The 25,219-nt window shown below is 37.3% G+C and overlaps 1 protein-coding gene across 1 annotated transcript in view; it reads right to left on the bottom strand.

Annotated features, from left to right (window-relative positions):
- The window catches only part of STK24 (serine/threonine kinase 24), a 53,197-nt gene that overhangs the window by 17,287 nt on the left and 10,691 nt on the right, over positions 1-25,219 (bottom strand). The window contains exons 2-3 of the mRNA XM_054271753.1: positions 22,729-22,959; positions 404-460 (exon numbers count right to left, since the gene is read on the bottom strand). Coding sequence (XP_054127728.1) covers positions 404-460; positions 22,729-22,959 — 288 coding nt within the window. The remainder of the gene's footprint in view (positions 1-403; positions 461-22,728; positions 22,960-25,219) is intronic.

A 25,219-nucleotide genomic window follows, 5' to 3' on the forward strand; every position in this document is an offset into this window, starting at 1 on the left:
ACTTCAGAAAGACTTCAAACAAGGAACCTTTTATTTATTTGCTTGGGGGAGGGGATGGTGAGGAAGATACATTAAAATGTATAAATTTGTATAAGGGTTGTGGTGGCAGAATTAAGAGATACAAAAAACTATTTTCAGGCACTAGTGCTCTCTGGCTGACTGAAGATTAGCATTCTAAGATGTTTATATCCTGCTTCCAATATTATGTTGCTTAGTTCCCTTCTATTTACACAAATAATCAGTCATGCCTCATGGAAAATAACATTTTTCTGGCATTGACAAATACTTTTATCGTTTCCTGAAAGTGAACATTGCCACAGCCAAGTGATCTATTATAGTTTCCAGAATTATAAGATAGGAATATAATTATGTGAAGTAAAAAAAAAATGTATCATTTACTTACCAGATCAAGGGCAGAGCCTCCACCCAGATATTCCATTATTATCCATAATTTTGTGTCCTGCAAAAAAAAAAAAAAACATGCATTAAGGTTAAAAAAAAAATAAATTGTAACTTGAGTAAGTGGAACTTGTCCCATTCTTTTTGATGAAGAAATTATCCGTAGTTTTGAAACATCGCTAACATTTAGCTGTTCCTCAGAAATATCTCTGGATTATTTACTCAAGAGTGTGTGCATGGAGAAGAACGCATTTCAATTTTAAAATTCCAATTATGGACACTCCAAATATCAAATAGTGTTACATATAGCATATTTCCTTTCCTTAAAAAAATCTCGATTTTTTAAATCATCTTTATTTGTACAGATACCTCAAAATATTTTCTTTAAGTAAGCTTGACTCCTGTCTAGTATAAATTGAAATAGAATTTATTCTTCATTTTTTGCACTGTTTCATTTTCTTGAACATTCAAGCAGGTTTTCTCCACTAATGCTTATGCATCTGATATATGGTATAGAATTTTTGCACAGTTTTGTTCAAGAAAGAAGAAGCAAAGTAGTAATGAAGACTGTTTAAAATGACTATAACAACTTACTGGATTCAGCTAGTAAAAGAAAAGCTAACAACATCAAGCTGCTATATTCCTAAAGAAGACCTTGGTACATATTACAAGACTGTTTAACACAAGATATACAACACAGTGTGCTAAGAAAGATACTGAACCCAATCATTTCTTTCCACTGTTTGCAGCATGTTTTTCCCAAATACACTAAGGAGAAGCAGTTAGTTCAGCTTTTCCTTACAGTACCAGCCTTAAAACACACAACAAAGCAAAGCCACAAATCTACTTTGTAGGTATTCAAATGAAATTGCTGCACAAAACACAGTGGTGGTTTCGTTTTTATGGTTATCAAGTTAGTTTACACTTTGTTAGTTAGTTTCACCTCTATGGTATGCACCAAACTTTCACAAGACCTCTAGTATAATAATATAGATATCTCTCAGAGCAAGGAGCACATAAATAGCAACAATATTCATGCACTTTATCTGACAGAATAAAACTTCATGTAAAAATAATGACATAAAACCAGGACACCTGACACCAGGACACCTGCAATGATGGATTCGAATTTTTAGAGAAGTGGTAAATGTGTTGCCACTTCTAAATCCTCAGAGGGATTAAAATTTTAGCCCTTAGGACTCACTAAAGTCTTTAAGTCATTATTATATTTATACTTCACTGCATCAACCTCCTCTCTGGACTCCTGCTGTAGGTAAATGTGCATTTTTCCTACTCCCAGTTACACATACCGTACTATTTTTAGATAAGACCCTGGATTAGGGTTCCTTCTTCATCCACTATTTTTAACACAGAGATTCAGCTAAATTTAGATACCTTTCTTCAGGAATCAACTCATGCTATTTGACAAACACAGCCTTGTTAAAAATATTTCAAGAGAGTCAGAACATGGATTTTAGGAAGAAAGAGTAATTAAAAAATATATTCTTCCTCAGTACTGAGAGACAACACCCTGACAGTGCTTACTTTCTTGCAGACACCACAAATATTCCAAGAACTGTAACTCATCTTGATAGAGTCTCTCACAGAACTGAAATACTTGTTTTTATGCTTAAACTTTTCCATGTTTTTCCTGTCCCTTCAAGGCTCCAAGTCCTAGCAGTTCCAGAACAAGAACATTACTGAGATATGTCTTATAGTGAGTCATCCTAAAATTGATCAAAATTTTATATTTATATTTTGCTGATAAAATGTGTTTCAAAGCTACATGAAAGTTCCTGAATATTCAAAACTCACACTTCATTTTAACAGTAACTTAAACACAAAGAAGTCAACCATCACTACTTCCTAGTCCACTGGAAGTGCCTGGTCAGGAAAGCACAAGGTAAAGGAAGCAAGCAAACCCCTTGACCCTTTTCAAGAACAATGAAAAAAAGAAGGGAAAAAGAAAAAAAAAAGGGAAAAACTTCCAAACATCGACAACACCTCACACAGGTGTCAACATGAGTTGTGTCTTCCCTTTTCTATCATCTCAAGGATTCAAAGATTTAACTCAAAAATAAGATGCAATTTCCCAAAAGAGAAACTCTCTAGAATGCTAGGTACCAAATTCTCCAGCTGAAAACTAGAAATTAGAAGTAGAAAATAACTCACATAAATTTTAATTACAGAGTTGCACAACTATATAACACAATTGCACTACTACATGTTATATTACTCATAGTCTTTTAAAATAATAATTTATCATTTTAATTATTTTTCTAGTTCAACTAGTCTTTGCTCCTGAAATTTTCATCATCAGCTGCCTGAGGCCACATGTCTGAATTTACAATACAAAATCCACTAAACTCAGTAATTCTACATTTTAAAACAAATGAAGTATGGAAATACAGTTAAGAAATACATACACACACAAACACACATACACACACCCCCCTGTATCTGTATCCCAGTGTAAAGCTAAGTAATTGCAATCTATTACAATTATGTCATCTTTTTATCTGGATCTCTATATTCAAAGTTATTTTTAATTCTCTATGGTTCCCCCTTGCCTCAGAAATATTACTCAACTCCATCTATGGTTTTGGGTTTTTAAAGTTTCCATCATTCATACGAAGTATCTGAACAGATTCATATGTTGTACTCAAACAAATTTAATTACTATGGTAGCAAATCTTATTATCACCTTTCTTTAATTATTTTTGGAATTTTTTTAAGCTTTTGTATATAAAATCTGCATATATTGCTTGACAAGAAGATGCAAGTAAATCCTTTTGGTGAGACAGCTGTAATGAATTTCTCAATATGTATTTCATTTTAGAGCCAACAACTATATATACTGACTTTATGTCTGTGGGGGCTTGGATGCTAGGTACCTCCCAAAAGCACTCTGCCACTCCCTTCCTCACCTGGCTATGGGACAGAGAATAAAGCAAAAGGCTCGTGGGCTGAGGTAAGGACAGTGAGAGAACAATCTCCAGTTGCCCTCATGGGCAAAGCAGAGTCAAAATGGGGACATCAGTTTCATTTTTTACTAGTCAAAGCAGAGTAGAAAAATAAAACCAAATCTTAAAACCCATTCCCCTTGGCCCCTTCTTCATGGGCTTGAATTTCACTTCCAAATTTCTCCATCTCCTCCCCTCAGTGGAAATGGGGATGGGGAATGGGGATCATGGTCAATTCATCACATGTCTCTGCCACTCCTTCCTCCTCAGAGGGAGGACTCCTCATACTCCTGCCCTGCTTCCACAGGAGACAGTCCTCCATGGACCTTCTCCAACATGAATCCTTCCCACAGGCTGCAATATTTCATGAACCACTCCAGTGTGGGTCCTTTCCATGGGGTGCAGTCCTTAGGGAACAGCTGTGGGTGTCCCACAGTGTCCTAAGTCCAGTCAAACCTGCTCCAGAGTGAGCTTCCCACAGGGTCCCAGTCTCATTCAGGCACATCCACCCGTGTGGGTGGTGTGGGTGCCCCCCATGGGCTGCAGGTGGATCTCTGTGGTCCCACTGAACCTCCCTGGGCTGCAGGGGCACAGCTGCCTCACCGTGGCCTACACCAGGGGCTGCAGGGGAACCTCAGCTCCAGCATTTGGAGCACCTCCTCCCCCACCCCTTCTCCACCAACCTTGGTGTTTGCTGTTCCTCTCACTCGTTCTCGCCCCTCTCTCCAGCTGCAGCTGTGCAGGTTTTCTCCTCCCTTCCTCAATCTGTTATCCCAAAGGCACTGCCACAGTCACTCAGGGGCTCAGCCTGGGCCAGCAGCACACCCACCCTGGAGCCAGCTGGCAGTGGATCTATAGGAATTGGGGAAAGCTTCCAGCAGCTTCTCACAGAAACTGCCCCTGTGCCCCCCCAGTACCAAAACCTGGCCATGCAAACCAGAGATAATGCCTTGTAACAACAGCACAAGGCCAGCACAGAGCTACTATCAATTGACTTTGGCATCACCATAGCAACAGGCCTCCTTTCCTTCTTTTCTGAGTATCTCTGGCATGCCTTACATTCCCTAACACCTACTGGCACTTTCCTTTTTAAAGCTGCCCAAATTCTTTTTTTGCTTGAACTTCTCACCCTCTTCAGTATATATTCTCCTTTTGCTCTCAAACAGAACTCTGAAAACCCTATATTTTCTTCCATAGCCTAGATTAGTAATTATATATTACACATAATCACTTATACTTTCAAGAAGATACTACATTTATATACTGACACTAGCAACATTCAGTGCTTCACTTTAAGATCTGAAACAAGAACAGTTTTCTTCTTCTAAGCATCAGCCACAACACAGCATTGAATTTTCTTCAAAATACAGTGAAGCCATGGTGAGTCATCAATCCAAATTTAGAATTATTATTACTCTATAAAATTAGAAGCAGATTAATGAGGGCACATGGAATATTTCTTTTTTTTGCAGCAAGAACAAGGGGTTTTCCTCTGATACTATGAAACTGAAGAAAGGAACATCTAGAAGAAACTTTTAAAAGAGTTTCTATAGATTCTTTCCAAACTATGGTTGCTCTTCTTGAGGTCTGACTTCTGATTTTAACTCTGAAAGCACAGAAAACCTTACAATAGCAACTTCACCTCTGATGAAGTTTCCTTCACCAAGTTACTTCCATACCATGAAAGTACTTGCAAAATAAGTGCAGGTACAGTAGGTAAAGAATTTCTAGTACATAAAAATTGAAGACTGTACACTGGAGAAAAAAAAAGGCCATCCACCAAAAAACTCATATAGAATCTCAAAGGTACATTTTAACTGAAATCTGAGGAGGACAGAAGACCTACAGAAACAAGTAATCAAGATTACCATGTGTCCTGGGTTGGCTATATATATAATGCTTGTATCCCCAGTCATCTGTTCTGTTTATGCTGGATAATAAGTTTTGCTTGTTTTAAGTCCCTACAAAGTTAAAAAACATTTGAATAAACACGGGAGAGGCCTACCTTCAGAGATGCTTTGTATTTCTTTTATGTGAAGAACATACACATTTCTTACACAATGATATTATACAGGAGAGACCAAGCTAAAGCAATCAACCCAAGTACGTACTGATGAAATTGTTTCTAAATCTCCTTTCTTGTGAGAAGGAGAGACTGCAGAGGAAAACCAAACACAGTCGAACAAAAGAAGGACTGGAAGGACCCTGAAGTAACTGCACTGAATGACCTGTCCAATTTGAAAACTGTAGTAACAACAGTAAGCATACATTTGCTTTTAAGCGAAGTAAAATCTCCCCACACCTATTGTAAGAAAGAGAATTTCCCAACTTGAATTCATTGTGAGAAAAGGCCTTGCCCACCTTACATTTATGGTACACAAATGTACCATAGCAGCAGAACAAAGTATATTTATAAACATGTGTAAAAAGCTTGTTTAGTTATGGACACAAGCCATGTCCAAACTCCACTTAAAATCTCTGTTTGCAAGCATTAAAACACCTATGAACAATCAGAAGCCAGAAATACTATATTTGATTGAAATAACATGACAGATTTGCTAAATTGACCTATATACAGAAATTTTACCATCACTGCATTAGAAGAAAAACCTCAAATACAGAAAAACACAAAAAGACACAACTTCAACTGAAAAGAACAGACTAGTACCAAAACTGATATTCACTGCACAACTTAAGATGTGATAATTTGTTTAATTGATTTTTCAGTTATACCAAAGTAATAAGGGCCAGGAAAAGACTCTTATATTTAAGTACTGATATAAATTTAGTATTGATATTTGTAATTCTCCAAGCATAAGAAGCCAGATTAAAAGAACCTTGAAATACACAATGCACACAACATAATAACTTCTCTAAATTGCATTTCAGCTGGAAGTAGTTACCATTACATGGAGATTTGTCTTCTGTTAATCTTATGTTTTAAAACCCAGAGAAGCCTGACAAGTGTAGTAATCAGAAGTTTTTTAAATACTTGCATACTGATTCTTAAATGCTCAACTTGAAAAACAAGATGCAGACATCATGTATCTCATCTTCCACATCTACTTTAAGCCACTTTTCCCTCCATGTGAGGGGATGCACTTTTAAGTGGCATCTGAAGCCCCTGCTGTTTGTCAAAGCCACCAGGTGGCAGAATCATGTAATGCCAAAGATGCTTTCACCAACCCCACAAGCACAATAAAAGAAGGGCCTCCTCCAAAACAAGGTGTGTAACCCACCAGAGACAGAAACACAAGCTACTTGTCTAAAATGAATCTGAAAACATTTATGGCCCTGACACCCTTCATAACAAGAGGAAGAATGATTAACCAGGGAACTCTACCTTAAGGGATATAATAGTTCATGTATCTAAATTTTTCAAAGTGCCTTCCTTACAGTCATCAAGCACAGCTTCAGGCACCATTCTTTCTTATCTCACTCTCCTTTCAATACCAAGCCACAACTGTAGCCACCAGATCATTATACATTATGAACAACGCTGGTATTTGAGCTCTTGTTATTTATTAACACACATGGACACTGGGAAATTTCAAAAAAAGATACAGATCAGGCACAAAAGGTTACATTCTGTATGATGCCATAAATTACGCGTTTGGGCAATGACAGGAAATGGCATTTATGTATCTGTGGTTCCTGCTTCCAAAACTTTCATCAACAATAAATGTCTGAAAACATGCATCAAGAAGCATCAAGACCTCCCAAACACTGTAAATGTCCTTGTCCTGGAGCTCATCCTATCATAACAAATAATACACATACAAGAAAATAATTATTTAGGGCTTTAGAGAGAGGACACCTGCAAGTTGATGTATTGCCATTACATCTGTGAAATTCATCAGGATTTGCAAACTTTCCACTAGCTCACTGTTCAATTTATAGACCCACAGATTATTATTAGAACAGACAGCACCTGCCAAAATTGAGTTCTTCAGGAGTAAGTACAAGATGGCTATTGCTGTTATTCAGCAAATGAACAATTTTGCTAATGAATACAATTCAGATCTACCTCATGGCCTCAATTCTTGTCATTTTTGACTAATTTTAAATGTTACATATATATACACACACACATTATATACTTTTTACTCAATTTAAATCAAATCAGAACAACACCCAGTGCTGCCATATGTTAACAGCACAGAATGAGTAGCATATCACTATCTACTCTTTCACTCCATTCTTTTCAGTACACAATCATTGCAAAGGGACAGAAGGTAAGCAATGCACCCCTGAACTTCAAGCAGCCTATCCAGATGCCAGTCTGATTGCTCAATGCCATAGAATAATTCTTTCAACAGACAGCAAGGATTTGACAAGGAATAGAATCACTGATACCAAAAGTCAGATATCCACATTAAGTTTCTCCAAAATTTGAACATTATAGGTACCTAATTCTGTTAATGTTAATAAATAAAGTCCTTTCCACTGCAAATGGGCAAATCAATCCTATTACTCCAAAACTCCAGTCCTACAGCTGTTAAACAGTTTCAGGAAAGGCTACAATGTTTTCAAAACTTTTTGGAATTGTCTTCGCAGAAAACAAGGAAAGAAAAAGAAACTTCCTATGATCATTCACATCATCTTTCTAAGACAGTATGGTTTGTTCTTGAAGGCAATCACAATATGCACTGTAATTTTTTCTCTATAGCTGAAAGAACAGAAAATTTTTAGCCTCATTAATAAGGAATAAGAATATGACCATTACTCCAACACTTTCTATGAAGCACAGAGTGCTTCAATGTACCTAATCTTTCACTTGAGCTTTTCTTTGACAATCTAATCATCTGCTAATGATTTTCTATCTAATTCCTCCTACTACAACAACATGAAATTGAATAGGTTGGTGTATTATTTGAAAGCTATTTGCTTATGTTATTAGAGATTTCATTAAGTAAAACCAAACTCTATTATTTTCTAAAGACACTTGTTTCAAAGCACTTGACAGATGGCATGGAAAGACAACCACTGATTTCAAAGAACAAGAAAAACTATTATTTATGAGGTAACAGCACTTCACATACACAGGTATGCCACCAAAGACATCCTCTGGATAAACTGTCCTCTCCCTCCCCATGCTGACACAACTAACAATCCATGCTTTAGAGCAGAGTCTTCAAGTACTGTCCCATTTTCTTAGAAAGGTGAAAAAGTATTGAAAAACCAACAGATGCCATGAATTAGTTATCTTTAACCTTGCAAACTAATATACTACCTTGGGATTTTGAGGTGTAAGAGGAGCAAAAGCAGATGGTAGGAAATACAGATTAAGATAAACTATTAATCACAAAAGCATGACTAAAAATCTTGCCATTCTGAAGCAGATCATCTGGTACACTACTAAAGAAAACACTTTAACACTATTAACAGTTAAAACTGTTACTAAAGAAAATGGTTACAATTGATTTTGCTTCCTAAATGAACGATTGAGTTCTACTCTCAATTTGAAAGAGAAAGAATGTTGCTTTGAATATCAGCTTCTTCCAGGAAAAACTGACAATAGGAGTAACTAGATTTACCTTTAAAAGGATTTTTTAAAGTATTTAATTCCAGAGCCTCCAAACAATATAACATTTCCCATCTATAGCTAGGTCACTCATTTTACCAGAGGAGATGTCCATCAACAGACACTTTTAGACTAGAAAGCAGTCTAGCAATTCTCAGTCCCGTTTCTACTCTTCCTTGCTGAATTTCTAGAGAAGCAGGCATAAGACCAAATTTATTTAGAATTATGTCCCCCACCCAAAAAGAAACCAAAATACACACACATACAAAAAAAACCCCAAAATAACAAAACCCCCCAAAAAACCAAAAACAACCACTTCCACTTTCACTGACAGTAAAAGGCAGATGAAATGAGGGAAGACAAGTTGTCTTCATTTCCACATATGTAAGTGTAGAATTAGGCAGGACATTATTTTCCAAGACAATCCACTTGTTCACTACCTCAACATATTTGAATATACTAAAGCTTCCATAGTCTGAGTGCCAACTATACTCTCCAAATCCACACCCTTAGAAAAAAAAAAATAGTAGCTGTTTAGCAAACATATGATCATCTTTACTAAAGGTCTACATGCCCAAATGTTCCTACTAAAGGAAAAAAAAAACTAACAAAACAAAACAAACAAACAAAAAAACCAAACAAAAACAAAAAAAAAAACCCAACACCAACACAGCAAGAACCTAAAAGGTTCTTCCTTATGATTCCAGTAATATTCTTATATTCTTTGTTTTCATATAATAAGAATATAAAAAATATACTGGGACATATAATTTTATATATATATATATATATATATATATATATATATGTACAAAATATGCATAATATATATTATCTAGTGGAATAAGAATGTGAAAAGAAAGATCTAGAGCTGAGTATTCATACAATTCACCTGAATTAACTGGAGAAGGGGTCGATGTCACCCCTGAAAAGTCTGCTTTTACAAAACAATAGATTTTAAAAAGCTACAATGGGCATTTTGTGTTTAAATATATGATATCAAAGTAAACTTCTGTTTATTTTAAATTGCTTTCTTTACTAAATTACTTTTCCACAGGTACTTGGAAGGCGGTGCTTCATGTAGGTAGCATCTCTAACATGGAAAAATAATTCCAAAGGACATATGTCCCTCAAGGAGAGTAAAATGCAGTAATTTACTTCCACAGAACCTTTCTGGACTAATGCTCACTAGAAACTTAAGCACACAAAGAATTAGGTGGAAATCATCTTGTTTTAAAGAGCTAATTCAGAAATCTATTTTAAAAATGGGTTTGAAACTGTGTGAAGTAAGCAGCACTTGGTTTTGGCTTCTTTTTTTTCTTTCTCCAAATTTACCCTTAAGGAAGAAGAATTGAAAAAAAGCGCAAGTTTGGACCTCATCCAAAATATGAAAATAAAAAACTAAGGGAAAGAGGGGAGCATATGTCTGAGTTATACTCCAGAAGTGTAGCACGTCCTTTTCCCTTCCACTGGGGGCACGTTGTTAAGCAAACTGACAGCAATGGACAACTTTATGAATCTTAAGGGGGCTGCAAGCAGCTGATGAGGCCCCATAGAGTTCTCAAAAAATTGTCCCAAAGGAGCCATGAATGCTGGTAGTGCTGCAGTAAAGAATATTGCCAGGCTGGGGTGCAGGACTGACACATGTTTTGGCTGGGGAGCGTTTCTGAGGCGCTTACCTCCTTTGAAGTCTCTTGGCGTCAGGATGAATGCTAGCTGTCCTGGGGCTGCCATCCCTTTGAGGGGAGGGAGATACAGATGAGCCCAAAGGTTCTCTTCTAAACACAAGTCCTTACTGCAAGCTGGCCAAAAGGTCCCTGCAATCAAAGAAATCATTGTGGTTTTGCATGTGGCGCATTTATGTCCTTTCATCAAGGTTTGTCAGCCATCTAACATGTTCAACCACAAAGGAAAAAATAAATGCATCTGCTGGGTAGCCAATGCAGAACAGAATCTAAGTAAAGAGAAGAACTGCTCGTCCCAGTTAGGACTCTCTGAAGTCCATGAAAAACACAGGTAACATGACACTTCAGACTAAGCAGAATCATCTCAAGTAGACAGTATTTTACACATGTATACATGTATAAAAAAAGCTGTTTGCCTTTGGAATCATTCTCCAATCCTCTCCTGCCTTCTTCAGGTCTCAAGAAAAAATGTCACATTTCAACTCCTAGACACATATACTAGTCAACTCTACTATCTAAGGCAGCAGACCCTCTTCAATAATTACCTCTTGCAATCACCACAGCAGTATACAATTAACCTTTAAATGCATCCTTTTTGCCATAAGCTAGTAGTAGGAGAGCTTGCAGAGCCACTTGCTTGCAAAAAAACCCACAACAATGAATGTCCTGTCCCAGTGCTGAAAAAAGATTCCTTCTGCAGAGCATTCAGCAGACTTTTGTGTTTGCATGCCAACATGCTAAAGCCACGAGCTACATGTTTTTCCTAGTGAAAGTGAGTCATCTCTAACAGTGTCCATATTCACAGCCTCCTTGGCACATTTCCTGGGCACATGCCCTTCCACCATAGAAATGATTCTTTATAGCCCAGCTGTCACTAGCCTAGGCATGTCATATTAAGCACATGATTTCCCAGAGCTGCAAATTAGTGGGCAATCTGGATCTGTAACTTTCTACCAAAGTACATTACAGTGGAAGCACAAAGACATTTATTTCTTGACTTGGCTGCAAAACCAGCTCCTAGCTTGTAAATTCAAGGAACTTGCACAACAACAGAAGAACAGCACATATTTCACTTCATAAAGGAATGGGTAACCACTGCTCTGGAACACTAAGTGTACACAAACTCATACTCTTCCTCCTCCCACCTGCCTACAGCCACTTTCCCTTTCCTTGCTTCATAACACAGTGGTGGAAGAATGAAAAATCCTGTCCCTTACCACCACTATCCTTTTAACTTAAAAGGATATCCTTTTAACTTAAAACGTAAACTGTTACGTTTTTTATTCTTAGTAAGACTGACAAGATTCATCCTTCCCTTTCCTGTCTACCAGGTAGATAAGTACTTCATAACCATATCTACCAAGCCATTGCCTTATGGGGGGGAAAAACCTATACTGCTAACTGGGGTAAATCTTTTCCCAGGAAGTCCACCAACAGAGTCACACAAAGATTAATATGTGTATCTCTCTAAGTGCTAAATTACTTATGTGGTCCTACGATAATCCCAACAGACCATCTACTCACCTCTTATAAACACTTACCAAGACAAAAAGGTAACCCATACTCAAAGCTCCAAATGGAACTGAATTTTACTGATACTGGTTATTGATGAACTGTACAAGGTCCCAAACCAGAAAATTGGAAGCAAAAGCAAATCAGAAAATGGGAACCAAAAGTAAATTAGTTCACAGAATTCTTTACCTCAGATAAATTGCATTATATCTAACAAAAGAACCTTGCAGCCAACAAATACTGAGATTAGCAATTTCCCCTCCACAAAAATGTCACTCTACACCTGTGTAGCTTAAACCTTCCTCACTGGAATAGTTCACATCAATAGGACGCAGGGGGTTTATAATTATTCCCTTCTCTATATCAGAAACAAAATTCCAACAAAAACATGAGGCACAAAACCCCCTTCTCCATTGCCCAAAAATACAATTGCTCTAATGCTTACATCCATTCCTGTTCACCCATTGCATCAAATTAAATATGAAAGTTACAAATCAGATTTACTTAGCTCAGATATCAATCCATTACAGTTTAAGCCCATTTTACCACTTACCACACCTTCCAACATCTGCACCCCTGTTTTGTAGCCTATCAAGCTATAACCCTCTTTTCCTCCCCCTTTTGCATTCACATGCTATTAAATTCCACTACTCCCTTCACAGAACACACATAGGCCAATCCTTCTTCAAAACTCTTACTACTGATGGCATTGTACACATGTATCAACCCTACAATAGCTCAGGATCTTCAAGTCAGATTTCTGTCAAGCTTATCATTCCAGTCCCAACAACACATAATTTTTCTGGAAACTCCTTATTATTTTCTAGTTTTAGTCTTTACAAATTTTACCCTGACCTAATTACTGATAAAAACACCTTATATTCACATAAATAATTTCCACTCTCCCTTATTCTTTTATGTTTTTGTTTTGCTCTTAGAAGTTGTTGTTTCAAGGAACTACTGAAGGAAGCAAAAAGGGAGAAAGCTCAGTACCTCCAAATGATCATTTTTATCCCAACTGTTATGCAAGAGCACAGAATTTCATAGTATAAAGAAAGAACCTTAGGAATTTGTTTGAAAACACTGGCTACTGTATACAAGAACTGCAATGTTTTAGAACTACTACAGTCCTTAAACCTATTAACTGGGCAACTTCCCTTTTGAAGTTCAGTATTTCTGAGTCTAACCAACTTTTTCCAAACAACAGTTTCTGAAAGTTCAACATTCAACATTTAGAAATGCTTACTAACACGTTTTGCCACATGCCATAATGTCCCTTAAGTGTAAAGACTGCTCTGCTTTTATACTATGTGCATACAGAGCACGTAGACACTTAGAACAAGCAATTTGACCCAAAATGCTGCATAAATGCCAAAGTATACTTAAGTAAAAGAAAGTTAACGAAGCTATGCAGACTACCTAACACTCATATTCAAGTTGCAACAAAAACACAGTAACTATGTAAGAGCACCAGATTATGGTGCTATGGATGTAGGTAAAGAAGTTTTCAACCAAAATGTTTTAGAGGTTCATGAGAACATCGGATCAATAGGCTGGCAGCCCAGGATTAATCACATTCTAGATGAAAAGCTTTGTAGCAGGAAGTGTATCTGAGCAAAAAAATGGGGAAACAGCCCACAAAACTAATGCACATAAGCCTAAACAGATACACATACATAACACATACACATACTCTCCTTTTTCAGCTCTACTGCTGGCTGGCTGATGGAAGAACCTCCATAAACAATGTATTGGCAGTCTGAACCACCAGTGCACAATGCTCTAATCCCTAAATCAAAAGATTTAAAAATATAAATAAAACATAGGTGGTTAGTCCCCTACCCACTCAATGAGCTGAACCACTTCACTGAAAGTTCCAATAGCCTCTGTGGCCACTTTTAAGGCACAGTTGGACCTCCCCTTTGCAGCAACAGCAGCAAAAGGTTTACACCTCAATGCCATATTAATATTCTCTTTTTAATTATTTCAGAGGCCTGCAGCAAGAAGAACTTGTGCTGTTAATGCACAAGTTACAGAAGGACATTTGACACAAGATTACATATGGCTAGAAAGCAATGCTGCGTCATCCTCATCTGTATAGTCAAACTAAATAAAGGGCTTCATGGTACAGCTAATCTAGAAGTAAGCCATTACCAAAACCTGTGGTACTTTTCTCTCCCCCCACCTCCTAGTTTTTAGGCCACTCAAGTCTACCATTTTTTTATTTTTATTTTTTTTTGCACCTGACCTAGCATTTCATAGACAGAACTCAGAACTGGTTGATCTGTCAGTGTTTGGGGTTTGCTCTTTTCAAGGCTGTTTTTGGTAGGGACAGGAGAAGACACCGAGGAAACTTGTCTCCCAGATGAACCACTTCATGATGCAGCCAACAGATCCAACACAAGTTACATGGCAGGAACAGGTAAGCAGGATGGGGAACAAGATACTGCTGCTGCCTTTTTTTCATATCTGTTAGATCTGCCTAAAAGCGGGTACTGAGATGTGAAATTACACACATACCATACAGAGGTCAGCAATCACAGTGATACAGAGGCAGCTGTTAAGGCAATCACAAGGACAACAAACATATTATTTCCAATAAATGATATTTTACATTAAGCTTTCTAAATTTTTATTTAAAACAAGATCAGAATAACATGCTACAGTTAAGTACTTACACAGAATACAAAATATAGTAACTACAGACTCTCAGTTTTCTTTGAGATATACTAGGCAATGCTTCCCAACCTTGATATACTTGTACAGTAAGAATTACTTAGCCATAAAAGGCTAAAAGTGCAGAACTGATTACACTGATGAACAGCAAAATTCTTGAAGACACCATTGTTTACTAGGCAGATTTTTCACCAGATGTGAAAAAATAGGGCAATATGATGCAGATTCCAGAAAGTGCCAAAAATCCCTGCAACTGCTAGAGGAAAATACTGGAATAACAAGTTTCTAAAACTACAATTTGAAACCATACCTTTGAATAAAGACAATGCAAACTAGGGACTTTTTTATCATTAAGAGCACAGCAAATAGCTACAGGGAAAGACAGTAGTAAGGACTATGCACAACAAAGGCTCAGAGTTCAAGGTAACAACTCTGAAATAAGAAGAGACCAAACTATTTTAAATATGAAAACAGGACTTCACAGCAAAACGACACGACTCTAGAAACAGAGTTTATGGGTTCTCTGGCATCCTTTTGCCTTTGTCTTATTTATGGCTACCATATATAGGGGCTCTATAAATGGAAGTTTCCTACTCATTCTCTCAATCAGTAGACTGACAAGATCTGAGAGCCTTTTAGAACTACAGAAATCTTCTTGCTACCTCCCTCTAAGCAGTCCAGCCAGATGTCATCTCCACATTTACTACAGATAAATGAAGGCAACACTCATTCAACTTCTCTGCAGGCCAGGGCTGCCTAATGAGAACAGAGGGTTACCAGTAATTCAGAAGAAGAGTAAGCATACCAGAACACAGGTTGGCTCACAGGAAAGTGGGCCTTATTTTGTTCTTAACACTGCCACAAGAACAGAATTTGCAGCCCCAGCCTTCTTCTCATTCCAGCTGCAGGAATTCCTAAAGATGAAGACAATTCCTTCTAGCTTTGGTCAAGAGAATGAAGAAAGCATTTCAGCACTTCAACCCCTCATAAAATGCAATGATGACAACATGGTTGCAATTGTAGCAGGAAAAATGAAAGATGGTTACTTTTTCATTTAATCCTGCTTTTATCATTTAATCCTGCCTAAATGAGTCCAGAGGACAACCGGTCTAGGGAAGGGTGTGGAGCACAAGTCACCTGAGGATTGCCTGGGGGAGGTGGGGGAGAAAAGGAAGCTCAAGGGAGACCTTATTGCTCTCTATAACCACCCGCAGGGAGGCTGCAGTGAGCTGGGGGTCGGTCTCTTCTCCCAGGTAACAAGTGACAGGATGAGAGGAAACAGCCTCAAGCTGAACCAGGTGGAGAAATTTCTTCACAGAAAAATTTCTAGAAAGGGCTGTAAAGCATTGGCACAGACTACCCAGGGAAGCAGTAGCCACCATCCCTGAAAGCGTTCAGAAAACGTGAACACGTGGTTTAATGGTGAACAAAGTGGTCATGGTGCTAAGTTGATGGCTGGGCCTCATCTTGAAAGGTCTTCTCCAACTTTACCAACGTTATGACTCTATGGTTCTAACAGCCAAAATTCAGGGACTGCAGTTGCAAAAGTCAGCTCTGCAAGGGCACGAGCTGCTGCTGTGAGGCTGGGCACAAAGCACAACAATGGACCATCAAGAACTACTCACACGTTCCACTTCTCCCTGTGCTGAGGTAGCACCCCTGTCACAGGGGATTCCACACTCTTACAGTTAAGCAGGAAAAATCTCTGTTCTGTCTCCCACCCCAATAAGCACGATGAAACCTGTCAAAGGCTGCCTGCTATATCAAATGACAACAGAATGCACCAAGTCCATTAACTTCTGGCTGACATTTAAGGTCACGTCAGCTCAGAGATGCTCATAAATGTTAAAGTAAACCAGTTAAACCTGCGAAGCAAAAGAACACCAAGTTTAAACTTATTGAAGTCCCACACAAACACTCACATTCCAAGTTACATTACCTAGGATATTCAACATGTCCACATTAAAGTTCATGAGTCCCCCAAAGCATTCAAGTTCAGGCTTCTTTAAATTCAGCAAATACTGACACAAAAAACCCCCAAAAACCTGCTAGTGGCATAAAACCCACCTCATATAAGCTGTTCCAATATTTAATCTGTCTACCCTTTAAAACAGTACACTAGATTATGAGATGAAATTTGCTTATCTTGACCACTCAGCAAGTACATCTTGTCATATTTTGGCATAACTGGTTAGAAAGCACTAAACTCTCAGAAAGGGCTTTCCTATATACACACTGAGTCACTTCCAACCTTCTCTTAAAAAAAAAAAAACCTAGCCTGAACTTCAGTCATCCCCCTGGATACAGGCTTCCCAAACCCTGAACTGTTCCTGAGAAGCTCTTTACGGACTGCACTGCAGTTTTCCAGCCCACTGTGAACTGGCCATGTTATTCTGAGAGGAGTGTCACTGATCCTGTGTATACCAAAGCCCTAACCACACAAGACTTTCTAAGGCTCAGCATCAGCACTGTTTACCAACCTCACATTCATGTGATTACCAAAAATAAAACCACAGATTAATTTCAGAATCACCATTTTTCATAAAAAATTTTTTGTTCTGGCTGGAGTTCATTTGCCAGAATCCACTGTACTACAGAATTCAATTAATTAAACTTCATAAAAGCACTTTCTTTTTTTAATTAGGGTAGAATGTGTCACTCATAAAAGTTAACCAGAAGCTATTTTCTGTTTTCTTGCTGTCTATAGAAACACCAGCCTGACTTTCAGCAGTAGGTATATTACATCCTAGACAGGAAATAAAAAGCCATACTGGTTTTATGTAACAAAAAGCCTAAAAATTATTGGCAGCTATCCTTTATGAACCTTCTATCACTGCTTCCTATAAACTTTTAAAAAATAATTCTTAAAATACATTCATAAAATGGGAGGTTGTCTGTATGAATAAAGGGGGAAATACAGAGTAAGTTTATTCTTCTTAGGTCAATAAATTTAAACAGTTCAAAAGAGGGTATTCTCTAAAACTCCAAAGTGTGCTAGAAAAATATATTTGGAGGATGAAGAAACACAAGCTTAGAGATAGTAGTATTTTTTAAAAACATACTACAAAACTAGTTCAATACCAGTTTGATATCATGTGCACTTAGTTACAATGGAGGATGAAACTACTTATAGATTATTTGCTCTGCCATTACATACATATGTACAGAAGTCTAAGATGAAGAAATGAATTTTCGACATATACACACATATAAACACATCAATCTCAGCTTTTGACCATATACACTTATTAACCTAAGTTTGCAGTGTAATGTACATATACATATATGCAAAAAAGTCAAGAGTTTTAACCTTCAGTATTTTAAATATAAACACAAATTAATTTGCTCATATATTTCTAAATAATAAAACAAGATCAAGAAATATAAAAATATTATTGAGTTATAATAAAGCCATCCTTAAAGTTATTAACAAAACTGAAGAAACATTACCAGAGAGACATCTGAATCTTGAAAATAAAACTGATTTGAAACAAGGACAGGAGAAACAACCATAGAACCAAATCTAACTAAGCTCTTGAAAATTTGGTAAAACAGAATAAGATGCAAAAAGCAGAGCTGACAAGCCTCTAGACTGAAAAAGTTTTAGAATAAGTAGCACAGCAATACTTCCTAAGAGTTCCAGCTCAGCAAAACTCAGAAGAGACAGCAAATTTCAGCCAAATTTATAAGAAATTTTTTTAAAATTAACAAAACAAAAATAATCCCTAATCCATTACAAGGAAGAACGTGGATGCTGTTAACCTAAAATCTAAAGAAGTAAAAAGATCCAAAGAAGTTTCATTAATTAATTCTGTAAGGATCTAAAAAACTATTCTTCTATCCATGGAGCATTTAATCAGATCATAGAGGAACAGATGAACCTTTCATTTGGAAGACAGCAAGGACCATTAACACAGGTTTTTAACACACCATGGCAGACAAGGAATGGCAATCCCTGTAGATATCTGCGCCCATGTAAACCATGGAAATGCAATTTATTTTAAGAGCAACACTGCAGTTACTTAGTATATCCTACAGACAAAAGACCTTTTTTTCCAATAGAATGGGAACATTAAGACATTGCATTTAAAAATATAATGCCCTTAGAAAAGGGCATTTCCATTTCTGTTTGATATAAATACATCTGGATTTCTGACAAAAAGGCGTACCACAAATAAATTTATATTCAGAATGACAACCTAAACTGGTACAACTTCACTATTGCTTTTGCTCTATTTGCATGAACTCTGATCACAGCAACTGCACACAAACCTCCAAAAACAGATGCACAGAACAAAGTCTAGAAGGAATGCAAGACTTGCTTTATGGGAGCAATAAGTTGCTTCTTATTTAAGATTCATTGTGCTAAAGCAGTAATATTTCATATGAACTTAGTTTTTTATTCATATGGCTTAGTTTTCGCATATGAAAGAAGAATTTGCTATAAACACACTTTCAAAACATTCAAATAGGATATACAGAGTATTGCAGAGTTAACAAGGCCTTTGAGTATATCACACTATTTTAGGTATAACCTAAAAACAAACCAGTGTTTTTAAAAAGTTACTAGAACAAAGAAACTTTCATTAACTCATTAAACTGTAATAGTTATTTCAAGCTGTCCTACCATGTATATCATGCAGAAGGCACCAAGAGCTTGACAAGCTCTTCTCACATCATCTCAAGACAGCAAGAGGCCTCAGGCAAGCACAGTAGTATTATATAAGCCTTCTAAAATTCCAATCAACAGGTTCCTGAACACACTGGCATATAAAATCACCTAGCTTAATGGAAGAAGGTGTGGAGTAACACAGAATGAAGAACAATATAAAGATTTCTCAAAGACAGATGATTTGGTTTACTAAAAAGTAAACAAATATCTTAAAACTCAAGCCCAAAATATTCTGCCTACTTAGAAAAAGGATAGCAATTCCAAAAATAATTTCAATCTGTCTGCCAAAGTAATTAATAGAAAATCAAATTAAGGGTTCCCTACAAACAGTAACTCTTTCTATCCAACATCCACCAGAGACATGGTCAACGTGCACGAGGCTGCACAGACTAGAGGATGATAATTAGTGAAGTGGCTGGCAATCTAAACTGAGATCCTATTGTTTTTCTACTTGCTTACTTCAAAGAAGTTTGTTCTGTGACAAGACATTATTATCTTTCTTGTAATTAGTGCTAAACTCTCCAATCACAGAAGAAATAATGTCTCCTAATCACTCAACACATGGAAAATTAATGTGTTGAACATTCTCAGTGACAGATTATCTGCACTGTCAGAAACAGAGCTAAAAGATGGTCAGACCCTTAGAACTACATATGGCAGTCCTGGCTTCCAAATACAACAAAGACCTGCAGCAAATAAACTTACGTTTCTAGCCAAGAATATGAACCAATTCATTTAAATATTAATAGAGTCCCTTTTGTGTGTGTGTGTATATATATATGTGATGACACAATATCTCTATCCGATAACAAAACCTTCCTCATTTTTTAGAAAGAAAATAAAACTGCAAAATGTTTCTTTTGCAAAGATTCTGCCACTTATCAGCATCACCCAGTAACTACCACACATCAACTTTTAACAGCATAAAGAAATCAGCTTTTTGTTTTGAAGACCCAAAGTGCTGCAGCACCAAGTGTCTTACGAACAACACACATTCACAAAACACTGAAGCAATGAGTACATGAGCAGTTTCACATTCTACCAACTGCAGAAAGAGCTGTACTTCACTGCTCAAGTAACTGAGTCACACACAGCCACTATTGGTGCTGTATCTTACAAAGCTGACACAAGCTGAAAAACTCACAGGCTACTGCACTGAACAGATAAAGGGATATGGAAGGCATCAGAGGGTCCCCCTCACAACAATAAGCACAAGTATCCCTATAGACCCTTCAACCCAGCCAAACTCATTCAGGGTACAGAGCCCTACAATCTGCTCTCACCTTCCACTAGGAAAAGCAGCCACTGCCATAACACCTTCAAAAAACAACAACATTCACTTACTTCAAATTTGAACACTGGGTTTTCTTTTTCAGCCTCATTGTAATTATACACATTTTTAAAACTAATAAGAGGTTTTCCCATCAGACTTTTTCTTATATTCCATTTTTTATCCTGTGGGCACAAATGACGCCAAGGGTAATAGGAACCATCACATCCAATATTAGGGCTCCGGAGATGAGGGTCTGCAGACCCAGGTAATCTTTTCCTTAATTATGCCAGTTTGGGTAAATGATGAGAGCAGAAGTAGATGGATTTACAAAGTAAACTGGCTGCACCACTGGTGCTGGCAACAAGATTTTGTTTTAGGACTCTGCTGATTGGAAGAGATAGAATCCACCTCATGAAACAGGTCACATAAAAGCCTTTGCCAACAGAATGGCCAACCTGGTAAAGTCAGCTTTGAACTAGGAGAAGTGAGAGAAGAGGAAAGGACTGTGTGACATTCCCTTGCAGCCCTACTGAGACACAGACACACTCAAATACCTCTGTGAAGTGCTGGCACACCAATGAAGGCAGTATAGGGAACGAGCAGCAGGGATTTGAGATCTCTATGAAGTTACAAGGCTTTGATCTCACTGCAATTACCAAGACGTGATGGGACAGCTCACACAGCTGGAATGTCACAGGGAAGGGCTACAACTGTTGAGAGCAAACAGACCAGGAAGGCACAGTGGTGCAGCTGCCATACTTCATTGAACTATCAGTCCTTGACAGTGTAATTTCAAAAGCAGTGGTAGAAGCCATGAGGAAAACTTTATCCAATTTACTGTGCTCAATTAACTGCCTTCTGATGCTTCTGAGACCAAACCTATACCTAACACCAAAGTCCAGCTCTGGTAACAAGTTATCAGGTCAAAAAACCATTACCAAATTACTGATAAGATATCCAAGCAAACTGGTTCAGAGCACAAGGAGGAAAGGAAAAACTGTCTCTCATTTGAGTAACGCATATCCCAGATCCAGAAAAAGTCCTTTTTTCTTTGGAAATTAACTGGCAATCTCAGAGACAGAGAGATAAAGCAGGGTTCCCCTTTCAGAACCCTCATGTCTTTGCAGATAAACAGAATACTTCCACAAAAGTAAAAGCAGACTGAATAAAGTATTTTTTGCCAACTTCTAACTTCAAATCTTGCCAAGACAACAAGCTCTTATCTAGATTCTCATCTCACTGTCATAAAAGAGCGAGCTGTTGAGATGGGAACAAAGTCTGCCCAAGGAATAAAGTAACACTAAAAGCTTCCAGATACTTCCACTACCTTCAAGAAATAATAAATCCTTACATCCATCCAATTAAAAACAATAACAAAAAAAAGAAAACCTTAAAAAAAGAGCAAACTATCTGGCACACCTCAATCTGAATCCTGACAATAATAATATGGCAGTGGGAGGAAAGGGAAACAGACTCACAAGACAGTTAACAGAAACCCCTTCCATTATTAGCTTCACTTATGTCTAATGTGCAAAATTATTTACTTTCAGATTTTAATTTTTAAATCACTCAGACCAAAGATGGGTTCAGTTTCCTCAGAAGAACAAACTAAGAGCTTAGAATGATCAGGGATCAAGCCCTGACAAAAAATTTCAAGCCTCACAAAACAGCTGATACTAATTGCTTTTAATGTTTTGGTAATTCAAATGCAGACTTAGGCTGAATTTTCTGAATTTAAATTAACTAATATTAAGAGAATCTAAACATATTAGAGCTCAACAAACTCAGGTTATTTAAAGGAGTTTTTGTACAGAAATAGCAAGACAAGCATTTTTTCTTATTAAATTCTGTCACATACTTCACAAAATACAGTAACTCATTCTTTCTTTAGAGTTGAAAGGACAAAAATATATTTTTCTTTAACCAAGGTTTGACAAACCTCACCAACAAAAACAGGCACAACTGGATAGCCTGGAAAAGAATTACCTGTAAAACCAAATAGCCACCATCTGTGAGTATCTTACCTTTAAATAGGATCCATAATATTTAGTTACATATGGACTGTCACACTGACTCAACACCGTGATTTCTTGTTGGATGTCTTCTATTTCATCTTCTGCTTCTTCCAGGTCAATAATTTTTATAGCAACAACTTTCTGAGTCCGATTGTCAATTCCTTTAAAAACTTCACCAAAAGACCCCTTACCAATTCTCTCCAGTTTTGTAAACAGTTCTTCTGGATCTGCCTTCAGAGTCTGTTAAAAAGAAATATAAAGAGAAAAGTCACCCACTATTTTTAACACAATGTGGTATTTTTAAAGGCAACAAACACTTCAAATTCTGCATATTCCTATTTATCTAGCTATCTTTTTCTACCTCCATAATTGTCACATTCTTTCTAAATCCCTCATATGCACACACTGATATATTTATATTTTGCTCTATATAAAGAACAAATTTAACACTGTCCATGTGTCTGGGTTCTATCCTATTTGGCAACAGAAAATGCTGCCATCTCAATTTCTTTTTCTTTACCAATAAAGAGTATCCAGAATGGAAGATCATTACAAAGATTTGGTTTTTATTAAAAGCAAATAGATCAAACACAACTACCAAAAAAAGTAAGCCTTTAGTCTAACCTTTTCTCTTTAAATTGGTTCCCTCCTAGATCCCATAATCCCTCTTCTGTATTTTTCTCATATCTCATCCTTGCAAGGATTTCATTCACCTTCTTCAGTGCACAGAACACTATTTCCTTTTGTTTCTATGACAAACAATCCTCTTCAATTTTCTCTTACTAAGGATCACCTGCATGAACAGCCATGTTTCCTCCCACTCCCTGATGCCGAGGTTTTCTTAATCAGGATTTATTTGTCTTTTTCTTTGAGTCTCCATTGTGTAAAGTCAGTCACTCCTAAAAAACATCCTGTTGCAGCTTTCCTGATTTGAGCAGTCACATAAAAGCCACGAGTGCTCACCTAAACATGCAAATGCAGGACTGAGGTGGACCACACTGCCACATTTGCTTTTTCTCCACTATTAAGTATTCAGCTCACTACTGCTTCTCACTTTCAGTGCACAGATGGCAAGTTCCACAGTATACCTTCTTAATCTAACAACATGGAGCCTCACTAGCTAACAAAAAATACAAACATTACAACAACAGGGGGGGTTGGATGGTACAACCTTTAATGAGCTCTTCCAATCCAAGTTTTTCTAGGATTAAAATGGAAAAGCCATAAATGGAGAAAATAGTCATAAAATTAAGAAAGATAGGACAGGATTACTTAGAATATTGTGCTCAAGAAATAAAATTAATACTTTAAAAGACTTCAGACATATGTGTTTTTAAAAGGACGACACTCATGCTAGCTAAGTGAAGAAAAATAGTTCATAGAGAAAAAGGCTCATACAAGAAGAATTCAGTAATGCCTATATAAGCATAAAACCACAGTTTATGCTTAGCCCAACTTTGTAGTAGCATGAAGTGGGGAATGAGAACTTCTAGAGTACCATTGACAAGCACTAAAACAGCATTTTCTTTAACAATTAAATTTAGCTTATAAAGTACTACCCACCTATACTTTTCTGTTCTCACATCTCAGAGTTACATCATTAACCCATACAGCTGCAAGAGGTAGATAGCCTAGAACACACTTTCTCTGGAGGTATCTAAATTTCACAGCTGAAAGAGGTGTTTTGAGGACAGGTAGCTGGAACTGACTGAATCCAAAGATAAACCCACTCAGTTCTCAGAGCCCTTCATCATCATCTGGCACAAGCTGGGAGTCCACAACAACTTTTAGTACTTTAAAGTCAGCCATAAGACATCACTGCTTTCAGGTAATCATTCCAGGAACACATCATTGGTGAGATCAGCCCAAAGCAAAAACACTCTAAGTGTACCTACTGCAAGGCTTCACCAGCCCCAAGAAATTCCCCCTGCTTTACATCTTACTGATCCATCCTTTTATGCAAAGTCAGTTTTGGGAAACAAACAGAAGGGCACGGGGTTTTATCACCCTTTTGCCATTAAATGAACGGAGCAAAAGATCCACACCCCTTCCAGCAAAACCAGCTTGTTCCTCTGTTTATTTCAATGTAAAGAGAACAACACACTACTAAATATTACATACTGTGTCTATATATGTATATATTTATGTACCTCCCACTTAAGAAACCAGACCAGGGCACTTCATGTTTTCCCACAAACAGTCACCCCTCAGCTGCACAGTAACCCTTACCAACACTTCCAGGGACATAATTTCTAAGAGATCACTAAAAAACTACAAACCAAATTGTGCTTACTGGTTCTTCTCATGCTTCACAGAATGCTCTGCTCTCAATATTCAAAGTCTTCTCTGAGAACTCCTCATGAATAAAAATAACCTTAACACCAGCATCAGATATTTTCCCTTGTGGAAAACAATTATCTGTCTACACTTTCATACATCCTGTGCTGGAATTTGAGATGAAGTGCTGCAGAGAGATGTGCACATCTAATCCAACCACACA

This window comes from Melozone crissalis, unplaced genomic scaffold (genome assembly GCF_028551555.1).
Source record: "Melozone crissalis strain CALT ecotype California unplaced genomic scaffold, PUWL_Pcris_2 ptg000013l_1, whole genome shotgun sequence".
NCBI classification, from domain to species: domain Eukaryota; kingdom Metazoa; phylum Chordata; class Aves; order Passeriformes; family Passerellidae; genus Melozone; species Melozone crissalis.